The 19,835-nt window shown below is 40.5% G+C and overlaps 1 protein-coding gene across 1 annotated transcript in view; it reads right to left on the bottom strand.

Moving 5' to 3' along the window:
- The window catches only part of tmem67 (transmembrane protein 67), a 173,290-nt gene that overhangs the window by 120,535 nt on the left and 32,920 nt on the right, over positions 1 to 19,835 (bottom strand). Inside the window, exons 8-10 of the mRNA XM_072245077.1 lie at positions 12,902 to 13,062; positions 10,952 to 11,057; positions 5,307 to 5,393 (exon numbers count right to left, since the gene is read on the bottom strand). Coding sequence (XP_072101178.1) covers positions 5,307 to 5,393; positions 10,952 to 11,057; positions 12,902 to 13,062 — 354 coding nt within the window. The remainder of the gene's footprint in view (positions 1 to 5,306; positions 5,394 to 10,951; positions 11,058 to 12,901; positions 13,063 to 19,835) is intronic.

Below are 19,835 nucleotides of genomic sequence, written 5' to 3'. Positions count from 1 at the left end.
TTCCAGCTGATTTTCCTTCTCTCAGTGCTTTCCCACCACATCCATTGCCCCTGCTTAGCCAGGGAGACAGCCTTTGCACTTCTGTCTGACTCCTCTTGTCATCACACTTCCTTGACAACCATGTTCTTTCCCTCTGGAATTGTGGCCTTGCGCCAGGTGGGTCTACTTGCTGTCAAACCAAAGCTATATCTGCCCTGTTGGACTTGCTCCACAATGTCTCCATGCCTAAGGGCTGCTGTTGCTTGCTGGACCACATCAGCTGGGTTCCATTTCCACCCAGATGATAAGGTCCATGCAGCATTACTGATGGTCTTGTCACAAGAGTCTTTGAGTGTCATCTGTGGGAGTACCTTAGAACACTTGAATTCTTCTGTAAGGCTAGTGAAAGGCAGTTCGACTCCTTTACCATAGAGACCGATGTTACTGATACACCTTGGGACTCCGAGCCACTTCTTTATGAACGTGATGGCTTGCTCGAGCTTCTTCACGGTTGTTAGTGGGACCTCATAGACAATGAGGGGCCACATCATCCAGGGTAGGAGTCCAAACTGCAAGTGCCAGACCTTCAGTTTTCCAGGCAGCATGGTCTTTTTGATGTTATCCAGGCCACTGGCGATGTGTTGCTTCAGTTGCTGCACGTACTCTTCGTCCATGAGGCTGATGTTTTACCATCTACCCAGGCTTTTTACAGGCTGTTTAGACACTGTTGGAACTGGGTCATCACTGATGAAGAACTTTATGTCTTTCAGCATTCCTTTGACTATGGACTTGCTGGGTTTGATTTTCATTCTAGCCCACTTGATGTTTTCCTGCAGCTTACCAGGTAGTCGCTTGGTGCATGTTACAGTAGTGGTCAGTGTTGTTATATCGTCCATGTACAAAGTCCAGCACTTGTTCTTTCACGGCCCACCACCCATCTTGAAGCCCTGATAATGACCTCCATTGTGAAGGCCAGGGGTGAGATAGTGAACCTGCCATAATGTCTACTTCCCGTCTCTGCCATATTATGGTAAAATCTAATGTTGTGAAGCAAAATTGCGGGTCTTGGATGTACAACTTCACCAGCATTGTGATGGGCTCTGGTATCTTGAAGAAGTCAAATGCTGCCCAGAGGAGTGCATGGAGAATTGATCCAAATGCATTGTCAAGGTCCAGGAAGATCACAAAGAGATTTCTTGTTTCCTTCCTAGCTGCTCGGATCTGGTGCCATATCATGCTTGTATGTTCCAAACACCTGGAGAACCATGGAATTCCTGCTTTCTGTACAGATGTATCAATGTACTTGTTCCTCTCCAGTTAGCTGGCCAGCCTCTGTCCTATTACAGTGAAGAGGATTCTCTCCTTGACGTTCAAGGCAGATTGGTTGAAACTGACTGATGCTTTCAGCATCTTTTTCTTTTGGAATCAGGACACCGACAGCCCTTCGCTTATTGTTGTTTGCATAATTCATTATGGGTTATAAATATGTGAATGGTGTATGTCATCACAGCACCATGAGATATGTGCATGCTTCATTAAAAGTTAAGAATGAAGTGGGCATGTTTATTCCCAGGTCCATGCTTTTCTTTTGATCGTTTTTATGTTTTGGAGTTACAAAATATAACATCTAGGACACAGCTGGAGCCTCAGAATAGAGGGATGTCGATTTAGAACAGAGATGAGAGGGAATTTCTTTATCCAGAGAGTGGTGAACCTGTGGAATTAATTGCCAAGGACAGCTGTGGAGGCCAAGTCATTGAGTATACTTAAAGCGGAGGTTGATAGCTTCTTGGTTAGTCGGGAGAAGAGGGTTGAGAGGGATAATGAATCAGCTATGATGGAATGGCGAAGCAGACTTGATAAGTCGAGTGGCCTAATTCTGCTCCTATGTTTCATGGTCTTAAAATCTGACAGCAGCTTCTGGAGTATACCATGCACACTTAAACTCTGAAATGCAGAAACTGTAGTTTGCTGCTCTGTCACATGGGAATCTTCCTCCAATATAATCAGTGGAAATCAGTGAAATAGCAACAACATTTATAAGCTTACTTCATTGTAAAAACTCTGAAAATATCTTGTCTTTTTGAATGACCTGCAGGCTGGAAAATTTGTGCAATGAACATATAGCAGCTTAAACTGCTGCAAGTATGCCAGGCCCTGTGAAACAAATAGGGAGAAATTGCTGCTGGTTTAACAATGGAGAGAGCTTTTAACTTACATTTTATTTTGATTTTTTAAAATTCATTTACTTTAAATAAATTGTTTTGTTCTAATCATGTGTGAATGTTTTAGTGTTTTAATGTATTAAATATAAACTCATATTTTGCAATACATGTTTATATTTTCTATATTAAATACAAATGTCAACTGTACTTTTTTCCATGGATGCTGCCTGGCCTGCTGAGTTCCTCCAGCACTTTGAGTGTGTTGCTTGTATTTCCAGCATCCGCAGATTTTCTCTTGTTTGTGATTCACACACCCCCCCGCCCAGAAATTCTTATGTTTCATTGTTTCACAACACTGAATCACAGCAGATTTAATTTGGCATTTTTTGACACTGATCAATAGAAAAATAACTCTTGTGTCAAAGTGAAAACAGATCTCTACAAAGTGATCTAAATTAATTACAAATATAAAACACAAATCAATTGATTGCATAAATATTCACTCCTTTAATATGACACAGAAAATCATCACTGGTGCAGCCAATTGGTTTTAGAAGTCACGTAATTATTTAAATTGAGATCACCTGCCTGCAGCCAATGTTTCAATTGATTGTGGTAAAAATACACCTGTTCAACTGCTGGTTCGTCAGTATCTTGGTAAAAACTACATCATAAAGACAAAAGAATACTCTGAGCAGCTCTGTGAAAAGGTTATTGAAAAGCACAAGTCAGGAGATGGATACAAGAAAATTTCCAAGTCACTGAATATCCCTTGGAGTACAGTTAAGTCAATCAGCAAGAAATGGAAAGCATGTAGCACAGCTGCAATCTGCCTAGAGCAGGCTGTCCTCAAAATCAGTGTGCAAGAAGGGGACAAGTGAGAAAGGCCACCAAAAGACCTGTGACAATTCTGGTGGAGTTACAAGTTTCAGTGGCTGAGATAGGAGAGACTGCACAAACTATAATTACTGCTGGGTGCTTTACCAGTTGTAGCTTTATGGGAGAGTGGTAAAGAGAACTCAAATGAAATCTCCGCTAAAGGCCATGTGGGAGACTCTGAAGTCAGCTGGAAGTTTCTATGGTTTGATGAAATCAACATGGAGCTTTTTGGCCATTAGACTAAACGCTGTACATTATCAAAAACACATCCATCCCTACTGTGGAGCCTGGTGGTGGCAGCATCATGCTGTGGGGATGCTTTACTGCAGTAGGTCCTGGGAGGCTTGGGAAGGTAGAGGATAAAGCAAATGCAGCAAAATACAGGGAAACCCTGGAGGAAAACCTGATGCAGTCTGCAAGAGAACTATGACTCAGGAGAAGATATCTTTTCCCCAACAGGACAATGACCCAAGCCTAAAGCCAGAACTACACAGAAATGGTCTAAAAACAAAGAAGTTAAGGTCCTGGAGTAGCTAAGTCAGAGTCTAGACTCAATCCAATTGAGAATTTGTGGCTGGACTTGAAAAGGGCTGTTCACTCACAATCCTCATGTAATCTGACAGAGCTTGAACAGTTTTGTAAAGAATGCAGAAAAATTGCAATGACCAGATGTACAAAGCTGATAGAGACCTAGACACACAGACTCAAGGCTGTAATTGCTACCAAAGGTGCATCTAGTCAACACTGATTTGTAGGGGGTGAGTAATTATGCAATCAATTATTTTGTAATAAATTTAGACTAATTTATAGAAATTTGTTTTCACTTTGACACGAAAAGATCTTTTCTGTTGATCAGTGTCAAAAAAGCCAAATTAAATCCGCTGTGATTCAATGTTGTAAAACAATAAAACATGAAAAATTTTGGGGGGGGGTGGTGAATACTTGTTGTAGGAACTGTAATGTTCAAAGTGCATTTATTGTCAATGTATAAATTATACAACATTGAGATTTATCTCCTTACAGACAACCACAAAATAAGAAACCCAAAAGAACCCTTTAAAATAAAATCCATAAAAATCCAACGTGCAGAGAGGAAAAAAAATCAAATTGTGCAAGCAATGAAAGCAAGCAAATAGCATTCAGAACATGGGTGAGTCCATAGACATTATCTGGAGCAGCCAGAAGAGGCCCACAGCCTCTGTCTCAGTTCATCACATAGAAGAGGAAAACGTCACAGATCCCACAGACACAAAGCCTGGTGCACCTCAGTGCAGTGGAGCGTGGAGTAAACGTCGCGAAGCAACAAGCAGAACTGGCCCAATCCACACCTCTGGTCCCGACACCTTGCCTTATCAATCTACTTGGTCCAGTATATAAATCGCCCAAACATCGGGTCGTTCCTCACTCTTAAGAGTCAGGCCCTTTTGCATTGATGAGGTCTGGGCCTGGACCCTGCTGCCATGTCTCAGCCTGTAAATGACCTTTCCAAATTGGCCTGCTGCTTAGATCGAAAAACCTCACTTTTGCTTTAGGTGGATGGGCTCCAAAACTCCTCCAATTTGACTTTTCTCCGCTTTGCTCTTTCCAACTCCGTCTTGAACCTGCCTCGACCTTGCTCCCATCACTTCTCCTCGAACATGCCTTGACCTTACTCACACCCATATGCCTCGACCTTTGAGTCAGCCTCACCTTCACTTGACTCTTCATTGTTTGTGGTGATTGTAATATTTTACAGAAAAAGTATTATTATGAAAGTATTTAGTTGTACTTCTTACTTTGAGAACCACCAGTAAGTTGCTGCCTGCCTTCAGGAGCACCATCTTAAAACAAAAGTGTTATAATGTCTAGAGTATATACACATTTTTGGGAACACAACTAGCAACTTGTACTTGGAAAGGCCCTCTACTGCAACATGCTACACTGAACCATGTCAATAAGCTGGAAGAAACAGCATGATTCAAACTGGTGACTCGGAAGACTCACATTCAGGAGAAGATCCAGGTCAATGTGTTTTTCAACATTAAATAATAATCATATGATTATACAGGGAACATTATTTTAAAATGCTTTAAAATAAAACAAACATTATTAAAGGTTCAATAGATCTCATTAACTGATTCTGATACCTTGACAAATAATTCTGGTAAAAGTCTAACTGGAAATATTGTACTAGAATTCAACTCATTTTTTCAGACATCCAAATTGAAAATATCGTGTTATTAGCTTTTTGATGAATAGAGAATTATCAAGTTATATTTTATGTAATTATTTTCGAAATATTACCTGCAAAGTACCTCCAGTTACTTTTTCCCAATTAAGAAAATAACCACGAGCATCATATTTGGCAAGGATAAATTGTAATTCCATATGCTGCAAGCAGTAAAACATAAACAATGAAAAAGAAGCAATCACATTCATAACTTACAAAACTGCTTGTATTTAAGGTGAAGGGTTCTGTGCAATAAATCTCAACACCTGGCCAGGTATCAGCTGCTGATGAAAATAAATAGCTTTGATCACTGAAGTAAAGGGTGTTTGGCTAACCTGGCTGAATTTTTTTAAGGAGGTCTATAGCTTGGTGGATTGATGGTGAAATCTTGAATAGAGTGTGCAAGGCAAGGCAAGTCCATAGAACAAACCTTACTGACAAATGCTCACTATCCAGAAGAAATAACAATGGTTCCTTTACCTTAAACTACCTGGTAAGAAAAATGAAACAACCTGTTATCCTGGTATGTTAGAATCTAATGTCTTAGGTGATCTAATGATTTGTTACATAGAAACATAGAAACATAGAAAATAGGTGCAGGAGTAGGCCATTCGGCCCTTCGAGCCTGCACCACCATTTATTATGATCATGGCTGATCATCCAACTCAGAACCCCGCCCCAGCCTTCCCTCCATACCCCCTGATCCCCGTAGCCACAAGGGCCATATCTAACTCCCTCTTAAGTATAGCCAATGTACTGGCCTCAACTGCTTCCTGTGGCAGATATGTTGTTGCATAATTAAAAGATAGTGATAGAATTGTGTAGCCAGAACTACAGTGTCAATGGTTGTAAATATTTTAGACTAGGTCCATGCCTCTGAAGTACTTTGGAAGGCAATACTAAAATGATTAACCAGCTGAGAAGAATCAATACATTCAGAAGGAGAAATCATGTAAGTAACGTACAACTTCACTAGCTGTTTACTTAAACCTGGTCTATTAAAGTTGTATTTGCTTGGACACTGTGCCTGCTTTATTTAATGCACGTGGTATGCAACTATCATGTTATTTGAATACAGTGGCACTAATTTCCTCCTTCAAACTGGTTTAAGGATCATTTTAAAATCCTTGACATTCCTGTTCATTATCAGTTCCACTCATTAGAATTTTCTTCAATCTCCAACACACAAAAAAGATTATAAATGAACTCAGTAAATACTACCAGCAAATCAGTCTTGTGCATGCAATTAATGACTAGATTTAATTGTCACATATACACCAAAATATCAAAACTTTTGCATCAATGAGCAACACTGACCAAAGATGTGCTGGGAGCAGCCTGCAAGTGTCATCACACTTCTGGCCCCAACATAGCATGCCCACAACTTACTAACCCTAAGATGGATATCTTTGGAATGTGGAAGGAAATCCATGTTGTCATGAGGAGAATGTAAAAACTCCTTATAAATAGCGGCAGGAATTGACTACCTTCTGTCTTTGCCTATACTAAACTCCTGATGGTTCTCCCTGATGATTGCCATACGGGAAATGGCAAACTGCTGGCCTGTGCAGCATTGGAGGACAATCTCGATCTGCTCTGGGTCCAAAGGACATAATTTCACATTAAAGCATTTAAGCTCGAGGTCCAGCAGTCTCAGTTGATTGACCAGCAAGACACATGCAAGGTAACAGGGAAAAGAGCTGAAGTGTTATTGGCATTTGAAGTGTAGGGAGTCTCTTCATGTTTCTTGGAACTTCTGTCACTCTTCCTGTTTTTTTTGTTTCATTATAAAGACCTGGGCATTCATTGGCAAGGCCAGTGTTTACTGGCATCTAGAGAAGTGGTAATGAGCCACTTTACTTATCTGCTCCAAATATGATGATAATGTTCAAGATTTGGATGTAGGAATGAAATGTAATATTTCCAAGTTGGCAACTTTGAAGAGTGAAGTGGATTTCAAAGTGATTTACATAAGGTGAGCAAGTGGACAAATGTATGGCAGCTGCACTGTAATGTGAGATGATCTACTGATTCTAAATTGGAAAGAAAGATTATCTCGGAAGCACAAGAGGCCTGTTGTGCTTGTAGATCAGTTGCTGAAAGCAAGTGTTTAGGTGCAACAAATAGTTGGGAAGGCAGTTGGATTTCATTGCAAGAGGATTTGTGCCTATCTTGTGGCAGCTGTGCAAGCCTTAGTGAGATCCGATCTAGAATTCTCTGTGCTGTTATGAACACTTAATCTAAGAAAGGATGTTTTTAGCATGGCGAGATTACAAAAAAGGCTTTCTAAATTGATTCTTATGGCTGCAGGACTGATGGATGAGGAGAAATTGGGCCAATTCGGTATATATTCACTGGAGTTTGGGAAAATGAGAGGGGATCTCATTGAAACCTATACAATTCTAAAAAGACTAGATATTCTTGGTGCAGGGAGGAATGAAAATTATATAAACCTTGTGAACTGAAGGGATAATTGATAGAGATCATTGATGGTTGTTCTGAGAGTAATGAAGTGACCAGCAGATGAGGTTTCTGAGCGCAGCTGATGGGTTGGAGATAGATTGAGTTCAGTCATCTTGAAAACTCACGTCAAACCACGAAAACTCTTTGTGCACCAACGTCATGCCCTTGGAGCTAGCTACTCTCATGGTACTGATTATTGGAGTTAAGGCAAGGGACTGGAAAGTTAGAAGGGATTTGAGGAAAGATTTCTTTCACTCTATAGATGTCTGGAATCTGAAACCCAGTGTCAGTGGGAATGGTGGAGGCTGAAATTCTCATAATATTTAATAATATTTTATTCAATATTTAGATGAGCACTTGAATTGCCCAAGTATAAAAAGCTACTTGCAAATTGTTGGTAAATGAGATTAATATAAATGGCTGCTTGATAGTCATACAAACATGAAGGGCTGAAGGTGGAGTCTTTAGGACTTCATTATTCAATATTCATTGTACTTCATGCCTCCCTATAGTTACACAAATCTTCACTGTACTGCTCACTAAACATGCTCAAGTATTGGCAGCAATGATCGGGGACTCTGTGAATGCAGGAAAGAAACACAGATGGTAGTTTGCCTCCCAGGTACCAGGGTCCAGGATTTTTCTGATTGTGTCCACGATATCCTGAAGTGGGAAGGAGAATAGCCAGAGGTTGTGGTACATATTGGTACCAACGACATAGGTAGGAAAAGAGAGGAGGTCCTGAAAACACACTACAGGGAGTTAGGAAGGAAGTTGAGAAGCAGGACCACAAAGGTAGTAATCTCAGGATTACTGCCTGTGCCACGTGACAGTGAGTATAGGAATAGAATGAGGTGGAGGATAAATGTGTGGCTGAGAGATTGGAGCAGGGGCAGGGATTCAGATTTCTGGATCATTGGGACCTCTTTTGGGGTAGGTGTGACCTGTACAAAAAGGACGAGTTGCACTTGAATCCCAGGGGGACCAATATCCTGGCGGAGAGGTTTGCTAAGGCTATTGGGGAGAGTCTAAACAAGAATTTTTGGGGGGTGGGAACCGAACTAAAGAGAAGGAGGAAGAGGCAGTTGGCTCACAAAGAGAGAAAGCTTGGAGACAGTGTGAGAGGGAGGATAGGCGGGTGATAGAGAAGGGACGCACTCAGGCCGATGGTTTGAGCTGTGTCTATTTTAATGCAAGGAGTGTTATGAACAAAGCAGATGAGCTGAGAGCACGGATCAGTACTTGGAACTATAATGTTGTGGCCATTACAGAGACTTGGATGGCTCAGGGGCAGGAATGGTTACTTCAAGTGCCAGGCTTTAGATATTTCAGAAAGGACAGGGAGGGGGGCAAAAGAGGTGGGGGCATGCCACTGTTGATCAGAGATAGTGTCACGGCTGCAGAAAAGGAAGAAGTCATGTAGGGATTTTCTACGGAGTCTCTGTGGGTAGAAGTTAGGAACGGGAAGGGGTCAATAACTCTACTGGGTGTTTTTTATAGCCCACCCAATAATAACAGGGACATCGAGGAGCAGATAAGTAGACAGATTCTGGAAAGGTGTAATAACAACAGGGTAGTCGTGGTGGGAGATTTTAATTTCCCAAATATCAATTGGCATCTCCCAGAGCGAGGGGTTTAGATGGGGTAGAGTTTGTTAGGTATATTCAGGAAGGTTTCTTGACACAATATGCAGATAAGTCTACAAGAGGAGAGGCTGTACTTGATCTGATATTGGGAAATGAACCTGGTCAAGTGTCAGATCTCTCAGTGGGAGAACATTTTGGAGATAGTGATCACAATTCTATCTCCTTTACCATAGCTTTGGAAAGGGATAGGAACAGACAAGTTAGGAAAGCATTTAATTGGAGTAAGCAGAAATATGAGGCTATCAGGCAGGAACATGGAAGCATAAATTGGGAACAGATGTTCTCAGGGAAAAGTACGGAAGAAATGTAGCAGATGTTCAGGGGATATTTGCGTGGAATTCTGCATAGATAAGTTCCAATGAGACGGGAAGGATGGTAGGGTACAGAAACCATGGTGTACAAAGGCTATTGTAAATCTAGTCAAGAACAAATATGAAAAGTTCAAAAAATTGGTAATGATAGAGACCTAGAAGATTATAAGGCTAACAGGAAGAAGCTTAAGAAGGAAATTAGGAGAGCCAGAAGGGGCCATGAGAAGGCCTTGGCGGGCAAGATTAAGGAAAACCCCAAGGCTTTCTACAAGTATGTGAAGAGCAAGAGGATAAGATGTGAGAGAATAGGACCAATCAAGTGTGACAGTGCAAAAGTGTGTATGGAACTGGAGGAGATAGCAGAGATACTCAATGAATACTTCGCTTCAGTATTCACTATAGAAAAGGATCTTGGCGTTTGTAGGGATGACTTACAGTGGACTGAAAAGCTTGAGCATATAGGTATTAAGAAAGAGGATGTGCTGGAGCTTTTGGAAAGCATCAAGTTGGATAAGTCACCGGGACTGGACGAGATGTACCCCAGGCTACTGTGGGAGGTGAGGGAGGAGATTGCTGAGCCTCTGACGATGATCTTTGCATCATCAGTGGGGATGGGAGAGGTTCTGGAGTATTGGAGGTTATAACCATATAACAATTACAGCACGGAAACAGGCCATCTCGGCCCTTCTAGTCCATGCCGAACTCTTACTCTTACCTAGTCCCACTGACCCGCACTCACCCCATAACCCTCCATTCCTTTCCTGTCCATATAGTTGTCCAATTTAACTTTAAACAACAACATCGAACCTGCCTCAACCACTTCTGCTGGAAGCTCGTTCCACACAGCTACCACTCTTTGAGTAAAGAAGTTCCCCCTCATGTTACCCCTAAACTTTTGCCCTTTAACTCTCAACTCATGTCCTCTTGTTTGAATGTGCTACCTGCAAGGCAAACTATGTACAGGTGCTAGTTAATCACATACTCTGGACCCTACATCCATGTGATTTAGCTTACAGCTTCTTTCTTTCTTTCTTGATTCTTCAACAGTCAACTGCATATATAGAGGCCCCACTTTGATGTGTCAATTCTTACAGTTAAACATACTCCTAATTATATTAAGTGGTAGCACCCAATTTCTTTTTACTTTGTCACTAAGTTGTAAGTTCATTTATACTCTAAAGTTCTGTTATCAGGATACTGTAGAGTTCCTGGTATTGCATAAGGAATAATAATTTAATTTATTTCACTCCATGTTTCAACAATAAGGCAGTGCATGGAAAAGAAAACCCATGTACTTACTTTAGTGGAATTAAAATGAAATAATGTTTGAAATGGTTCTTGCTCGAGAAGTCTAGGTCCAAGCCCATACTGAATATCAAAGTATAACCAGGGCAGATTCCTTCGCCTGAAAGGCAGGTAGATTGTCAATAAATAACTTTTGGTATATACAAATGTGAGAATAAGGATTGGTGCGACAGTTCAAAATGTAAATTTTTTTCATTTTATTCTGACATTTTTCCATTAGAAACATATATACTGTATGTACTTCTGAATTTCTTTCTGTTTCGCTTTATTGGAGTCAGTAGATCATCCACATGCAAGAGTCTCATCTGGACAGTTATGACTCATCACAAATAATATTTGTCATAGAGTAATAGAAAAGTAGAGCACAGAAACAGGACCTTTGGCCCATCTAGTTTGTGCCGAAACATTTAAACTGTATATTCTCATCAACTTACACCAGGACCATAGCCTTCCATAGCCCTACCATCCACGTATCTATCCAAACTTTTCTTAAACGTTGAAATTGAACATTTATGCACCACTTGCACTTGCAGCTCCTTCAACACTCTCATGACCCTCTGAGTGAAGAAGTTTCCCCTTGTGTTCCCCTTAAACTTTTCACCTTTCACTCTTAAGCCATGGCCTCTCATTGTAGTACCACTCAACCTCAGTGGGAAAGGCCTGCTTGCACTTACCCAATCTACACTCCTCATAATTTTGTATACCTCTATCAAACCTCACATCAATCTTCTACATTCCAAGCAATAAAGTCCTAACCTATTCAATCTTTCCATATAACTTAGGTCCTCTAGATCTGGCTAAACCCTTGCAAATTTTCTCTGTACTCTTTCAACCTTGTTTACATCTTTCCTGTAGGTCGGTGACCAAAACTGCACACAATACTCCAAATTAGGCCTCACCACCCTTATATAATTTCAATATAACATTTCATTTTGTGTACTCAAAACTTTGATTGATGAAGGCCAATGTGCCAAAAGCGTTCTTTATGACCCTATCTACCTGTGATGCCACTTTCAATGAATTATGGACCTGTCTTTCTAGATCCCTTTGTTCTACCACACTCCTAAGTGGCCTACCATTCACTCTGTAAGACCTACTCTGGTTGGTCCTACTGAAGTGCAAAACTACGAACTTGTCTGTATTAAGTTCCATCTGCCATTTTTCAGCCCATTTTTCCAGCTGGTCCTGATCCCTCTGCATGCTCTGATAGTCTTCCCCACTGCCCACTACATCCCCAAACTTGATGTCATCCACAAATTTCCTGACCCAGTTAACCACATCATCATCCAGATCATTGATATACATGACAGATAACAACAGACCCAGCACCGATGCCTGTGGTACTCCACTAGTCACAGGCCTCCAGAGAGGCAACTGTCTACTACAACTCTCTGGCTTCTCCCACAAAGCCAATATCTAATCCAATTTACTACCTCATCTTGGATGGTAAACAACTGAGCTTTCTTGAACCACCTCCCATGCAGGACCTCGTCAAACCCATGTAGACAACATCCACTGCCTTCATCAGCTTTCCTGGTAACTTCATCAAAAAGCTTTATAAGATTGGTTAAACCATGCACAATGTTTTATTGGGGTTATTTGTTTTGTGGCTGCAGGTAAGGTTGTATATAGTATAGATACTTTGATACTGGTGATCCATTTGGGAATTGTGAAGGAAATACAGTATAAGGTTCTGTATTTAGAGGATGAAGTGAACAGGGTGCAGAAATTGATACTAGAACAATATTTATTCCTTTTAGCTGAAGTTCTCAGTATTTTAGTGGAATTAACATTGATAGAATAGTGGCAAAATTTTGACAAGTATCTTAGAAAATGTTAAAGTAGAAAATTTCCTATGACAAAAATGCAAATTAATTAAAATACCAATGCGCTAACTGCTCAAACAGGAAATTCATATACTCTTTAACCACAGCATTTTCTTACCATGAAGATACTGAATGGGTATTTCCTAAGCTTATTGTCTCCTTAAATATTGTGTGATAAAGGGTACAAGCATCATTAGGAGTTGTTGCCATGTCTATTGAATTCATGATCATGACACACATATTCCCTACAGCCTGACAGGCAGTAAGATTTGCAAATCTCTGAAAAAGAAATGAACTAAAACAGTGAACTTGTTAATTAACATAAACGTAATTAAAATACGCAGCTTACTAATGATTCTTCTGCACTAAACTATGTAGTGGCTAAGTAAATAGCTTGCAAGCTTAGCATTTACTTGTATTATAGAATCAGAGCCTTTCATGTTTTCCAAATAGAATTTTTAATTATCTGAATTAATTCATTATAAACATTTAAGTAAGTTATTAAAACAGAAAAGAAAGGAACATTTTATTCAAGAATTTGCAAACCTAAATTTCAGGCAGTCACTCCTACGCTATAGATGAACTTATGTGATACAATCAGAGAGTCATTGAGTCATACAGCACGGAATCAGACCCATCAGCTCAACTTGTCCATGTTAACTAGTTGCTTACCTGAGTTAGTCCCATTTGCTTGTATTTGTCCTTATCCTCAGGGTTTCCAACCTGGACCCCTTGCTTAATAATATTATCATAAGAAAGGTTGGAAACCCCTGCTCTAAACATTTCTCATCCATATATCTGTCCAAATGTCTTTTAAATGTAGTAATAAACATCTCTGCCACTTCTTCCGGCAGCTCACTCCTCGTACCTGCCACACTCTGTATGATAAGTTACTCCTCGGGTCCCATTAAATTGTTTCCCCTCGCTCTAAAACTATGGTGACTATCCTGGTAAAAAGATTGTGAACATTCACCTTATCTATGTTCTTTCTAAGTCTTCTATGCCACAGTGAAAACAGTCTCAGCCTATTCAGTCTCTTTCAAGTTGTAACTTATTCTCAAATCTTGAGATTCATTTTCTGGCGGGCATTCACAGCAGATACAAAGAAGAACAATGGAATCAAACAAAGACGGCAAACAACCAATGAGCAAAAGAAGGCAAATACAAAAAAAATATTAATAACATGAGTTGTAGGGTCATTAAAAGTGAATCAATAGATTGTGCAACCAGTTCAGTGTCAAGGTGAGTGAAGTTATCCACATTGGTTCAGGAGCCTGATGGTTGAGGAGTAATAATTGTTCCTGAACTTGGTGGTATGGGACATAAGGCTCCAGTACCTCCTTCGTGGTGGCAACAGCAAGAAGAAAGCATGGCCTGGCTGGTGGGTATCCTTGATGATGCATGTGGCTTTCTTGTGGCAACACTCCTTGTGGATATGTTCAATGGTGGGTAGGGGGCATTAACTATGATGGACTGGGTATCTACTACTTTTTTTGAAGCCTTTTCCATTTATATGCATTATTGTTTCCATAACAGCCATGATGCAAACAAGTCAGGATACTCTCCACTGTGCATTTATGGAATTTTATAAAAGTTTTAGATGACATGCTGAGCCTGTGCAAACTTCTAAGAAAGTAGAGGCTCTGGCGTGCCTTCTTTGTAATGACACTTATGTGCTGATCCCAGAACAGATCCTTTGAAATGATAATGTCAAGGAATTTGAAGTTGCTGACCCTCTCCACCACCGATCCCCTAATGAGAACTGGATCATGGGCCTCCGATTTCCTCTATCTATACTCAATAATCAGCTCTTGGTTTTGCCGTTGTTGAGTGAGAGACTGTTGTTGTGACACCATTCAACCGGATTTTCAATCTCCCTCCTATGTGCTGATTCGGCTTATGACAGTGGTGTTGTCAGCCAACTTGAATATAGCATTGGAGCTATAATTGGCCTCACAATCATAAGTATAAAGTGAGTAGAGCAGAGGGCTAAGCACGCAGCCTTGAGGTGCACCTGGGCTGATGGTGATTGTGGAGATGTTGTTGCCAATCGGAGCCGAACGGGGTTTGCAAGTGAGGAAGTCAAGGATCCAGTTGCACAAGAAGTTCTTGGACTTAATTAGTTTTGAGGGGAGGGTGTTGATTACAGCTTTGTATTCAATAAAGTATATCCTGATGTATGCATCTTCACCATTCTGAATTTTCTGAACTGAATGGAGAACCAAGGAAATGGTATCTGCTGTTAACCTGTTAAGACGTTAGGCAAAATGGAGCGGTTCCAAGTTACTTATCAGGTAGCAGCTGATATGTTCCATCACGAATCTCTCAAAGCACTTCGTCATAGTTGATGTAAGTGCTACTGGCCGACAGTCATTGAGGCACGATACCATGTACTTCTTGGGCACCAGTATGACTGAAGCATACTTGAAGTAGCTGGGTACTTCAGACTGCTGAAGCAAGAGGTTAAAGATGTCAGAAAATACTCTAGCCAGTTGATTAGCACAGGTCTTCTGTAATTGGCCAGGGAGACCACCTGGGCTAGACGCTTTCTGTGGGTTCACTCTCCTGAAGGATGCTCTCATGACAGCCTCAAAGACTGAAATCACAGGGTTCTTTGGGGCTATGGGTGTTTGTGAAGGTGCCTGCATGTTATATACAAACCCCATTTCCAGAAAAGTTGGGATATTTTCCAAAATGCAATAAAAACAAAAATCTGTGATATGTTAATTCACATGAACCTTTATTTAACTAGCAAAAGTACAAAGAAAAGATCTTCAATAGTTTTACTGACCAACTTAATTGTATTTTGTAAACATACACAAACTTAGAATTCGATGGCTGCCACACACTCAACAAAAGTTGGGACAGAGGCATGTTTACCATTGTGTTACATCACCTTTCTTTTTAATAACACTTTTTAATTGTTTTGGAACTGAGGATACTAATTGTAGCAGATTTGCAATTGGAAATTTTGTCCATTCTTGCTTGATATAAGACTTCAGCTGCTCAACAGTCCGTGGTCTCCGTTGTCTGATTCTCCTCTTCATGATGCGCCATATATTTTCAATAGGAGGTAGATCTGGACTGGCAGCAGGCCAGTCAAGCACACGCACTCTGTGTCTACAAAGCCACGCTGTTGTAGCCCGTGCAGAATGTGGTCTGGCATTGTCCTGCTGAAATAAGCATGGACGTCCTGGGAAGAGACGTCGCCTTGATGGCAACATATGTCTCTCTAAAATCCTAATATACGCCTCAGAGTCAATGGTACCTTCACATACATGCAATTCACCAATGCCGTGGGCACTGATGCACCCCCATACCATCACAGATGCTGGCTTTTGCACCTTTCGCTGATAACAATCTGGATGGTCGTTTTCATCTTTGGCACGGAGAACTCGACACCCATTTTTTCCAAAAACTAGCTGAAGCGTGGACTCATCTGACCACAGCACACGGTTCCACAGTCTTTCGGTCCATCTGAGATGAACTCGGGCTCAGAGAACTCGCCGGCGTTTCTGCATGGAGTTGATGTATGGCTTCCTCCTTGTGTAATATAGTTTCAAGTTGCATTTCTGGATGCAGCGACGGACTGTGTTGAGTGACAATGGTTTTCCGAAGTACTCCCGAGCCCAGGTGGCTATAATTGTCACAGTAGCATGACGGTTTCTTAGGCAGTGCCACCTGAGGGCTCGAAGATCACGCGCGTTCAACAGTGGTTTCCGACCTTGCCCTTTACGCACTGAGATGTCTCTGAATTCTCTGAATCTTTTCACAATATTACGTACTGTAGATGTTGAAAGACCTAAATTCTCTGCAATCTTGCGTTGAGAAATGTTCCTTTTGAACTGACTAACAATTCTCTCATGAATTTTGGCACAAAGGGGTGAGCCACGACCCATCCTTGCTTGCAAAGACTGAGCCTTTGATGGACGCTACTTTTATACCCAGTCATGATACCTCACCTGCTACCAACTAGCCTGCTTAATGTGGAGTCTTCCAAACCAGTGTTACTTGAATATTCTGTGCACTTTTCAATCTTATTTTAACTCTGTCCCAACTTTCGTTGAGTGTGTTGCAGCCATCAAATTCTAAATTTGTGTATATTTACAAAATACAATTAAGTTGGTCAGTAAAACTACTGAAAATCTTTTCTTTGTACCTTTGTCAGTTAAAAAAAGGTTCACGTGAATTAACATATCACAGATTTTTGTTTTTATTGCATTTTGGAAAATATCCCAACTTTTCTGGAAATGGGGTTTGTAGATCAAAGTGAGCATTAAAGGCATTGAGCTCATCTTGGAGCAAAACCCTGCTGTCATTCATGTTGCTTGGTTTTACTTTGTAGGGGATGACAGCATTCAAGACCTGCCACAGCTGTTGAGCATCCTTCTGTGATTGAAATTTGGTCCAGAACTACCATTTCACATAAGATGGTAGTTCTGGACGTTGATAAGGTAAATATGGATGACCACTCTTAGAGAGGTCCTATATTCTCCCTAGCTACTCATCTATTTTAAATATGTGTAACCAGGTGACCGTCGAATCTTACTCATTATCGTTAAAAGTGTACTTGGGCATCTGTCCGGGTGAAGCTAGAATAGTTGTCTGTGCCTTTAAGTGGAGATGGTGATGTTATTACGCACGCACGGGATAGTGGGGAGACCATTTTTGTTTTCTGCGGAAGAAGCTGGTGGGGTTTGGGATTAAGTTCCTCCCAGAGATACTGGGCATGGTGAGGAAAGGTGAGTATTAATTGATGATATCTATGTGAATTCGTTTATACTAATTGGCGAATTGAGAATATCGATAATTTGACATGTTTTACATGTGGATGCTTTAGATTTTCACCAGTGAAGGCATCGGCACTGGATAGCGAGGCTTGTGCAGAGTTCCTTACTGGCCAAGTAGGTCAGTCTTCCTGTAATTAAACTACCAGGCAATATCTTGTAGAGGTTGTGCTAAAGTGTACCTTTTGTCTAACTTTATTGTATCATGACTGATTGTGAATGTAACAGCGTAACGTGAATGTTTAGTCTCTGTTTGGAAGTTAAGCATGTGTGTACTAAAAGGGAGTAGACGTCTTAGATGAAATGTATTCGCTTACATTTTCCCTGCTATGTATAAGATACAGGGTTGGTGGGATTCTAATGTTGTTTGTATTGTGTTTCTTCAAAATTGCCACTACCGTATTAGTTTTGTATTAGTTCTGTGCGGTTTGCTTTATGTATTTTTATACTGCATACGCAATTCGTTGATACACAAGGGTGTGTGGATCGAAAGTTAGACTGAGACTGTAACGGCAGGGACTGGTTGTAAATTCGTTCATTTTGTTTTGAGACCCTCTTCTGCCACTAGAACATCTAAAACAGATAAAGGAATTAAAACCCGAAAAAGTGTTTGTTGTTCTGAATGTGTATTTTCCCCCAGGCTACATATGCTTATATAATCTCTTAAGATTCTCCTTTACTTTAACTGCCAAGATACTTCATATCACTTTCGACCCTCTTGATTTCCCCTACAGCCCTTATACCCCTGAAGGAATACACTTGATCATAGCTGTCTATATCTGACATATTCCTCTCTTTTTCCTACCAGAGCCTCAAAATCCTTCATTAGTGAGGGTTTCTTATCGTGCCAGCACTTTCCTTCGTTCTCATGGGGACATGTTGGCTCGTCACACTTCCAATCACACTATTAAAAGTCTCCCATTTACAAAACATCATTTACCTGTAAACAGCCTCTCTCAAATCAAGCTTTGCAAATTCCTGTCTAAGCTTTCAAATGCTTGGTTTACCGAGAGAAAACAGTTGGAATTAACAGGTGCAAGATGATGCATTTTGGGAAGTCAAGAAAGGGCAGGATATGACATCAAATGATAGGGCACACAGAAGTTTTGATGTACAAAGGTGTTAAAGTCCATAATTTTCTGAGAGTGGCAACATACATTGGGTAGAGAATGCACAAGTTAAGGGCATAGGTTATCAGAATTGAGGCATTATTTTGCAAATTTTTGAAATTTGGAGCATAGTGTGCAGTCTGATAAGGACCCATTTGAAAGCTGAGAGACTCTGAGTCCATGATGAAAGTAAATATGTTTTACTATTATTACACGTGGCTTTGGTGAAATCATGCTTGGAGAATTGTCCATATTTTGGACTCCTTACCTAAAGAGGATATACTTGCTACATAGCAAATGTAGTGAACATTCATCTAAGTGGTTCCTGGGATGGCAAGTCTACCACATGAGCAGTAATTGTGCAGTCTAGGCCTCTATTTGAGCTTTACAAAGATGAACAATGATCTCAAAGAAACATGCAAAATCGATTGAGGAATCGACAAGGTAGACCAGGATGTTTCTCTTAATAGTCTGGAATTAGGGTCCATAGTCTCAAAATTAAGAGTAGTTCATTTGGACAGAAATGCAGAGTCCAAACAAAAACATGGTAAATTTTTGAAATTCCCTGGAAGATTGTGGAGGATAGTGTTCCAAAAAAATAAATATATATTTGGATATTGTAGGAAATAGGGAGCATTAAGCCGGGGTAGGGAATGGTGTTTGCTATACTATACATCTGCCATGTTGAGGCTTCAAAGACCAAATGACTTAACCCTATTCCTTTATCTTACATGTTTATATAAAGATCATATTCAATGATAAGGCCAGGTAGATATTTGCGACATTACAGATATGGAAGGTGGGGAGAAGAGGGGTCAGTACTTTGAGATTCCAAACAGGAATTCCAAATGTCCTGCTGTATTTAACAGGAGAACATAATTTAACATTTTCAGCAAGATTGATCAACTATTTGGAAGTCCACAGCACCAAATTACATTTTTATGTGGAACTGAAATGGAGATCAAGATTAAGTTAGTAAAATGGAGATGCAGTTTATTTCTTTAAATCAACGTCAGGAGTTTGTGGAGATCAAGAATTGAGGGTTAGTCAGAGACCATTAATACACACAATCAGAGTGGATAAGGAACAGGATGAGACTATGGAATTGAGAGGAGTGGTTGGGACAGGGTTGAGTGATTTGGTGGGTGTGTAGAAA

This window comes from Mobula birostris, chromosome 1 (assembly GCF_030028105.1).
Source record: "Mobula birostris isolate sMobBir1 chromosome 1, sMobBir1.hap1, whole genome shotgun sequence".
NCBI lineage: Eukaryota > Metazoa > Chordata > Chondrichthyes > Myliobatiformes > Myliobatidae > Mobula > Mobula birostris.
This window is presented reverse-complemented; position numbering and strand designations above follow the sequence as displayed.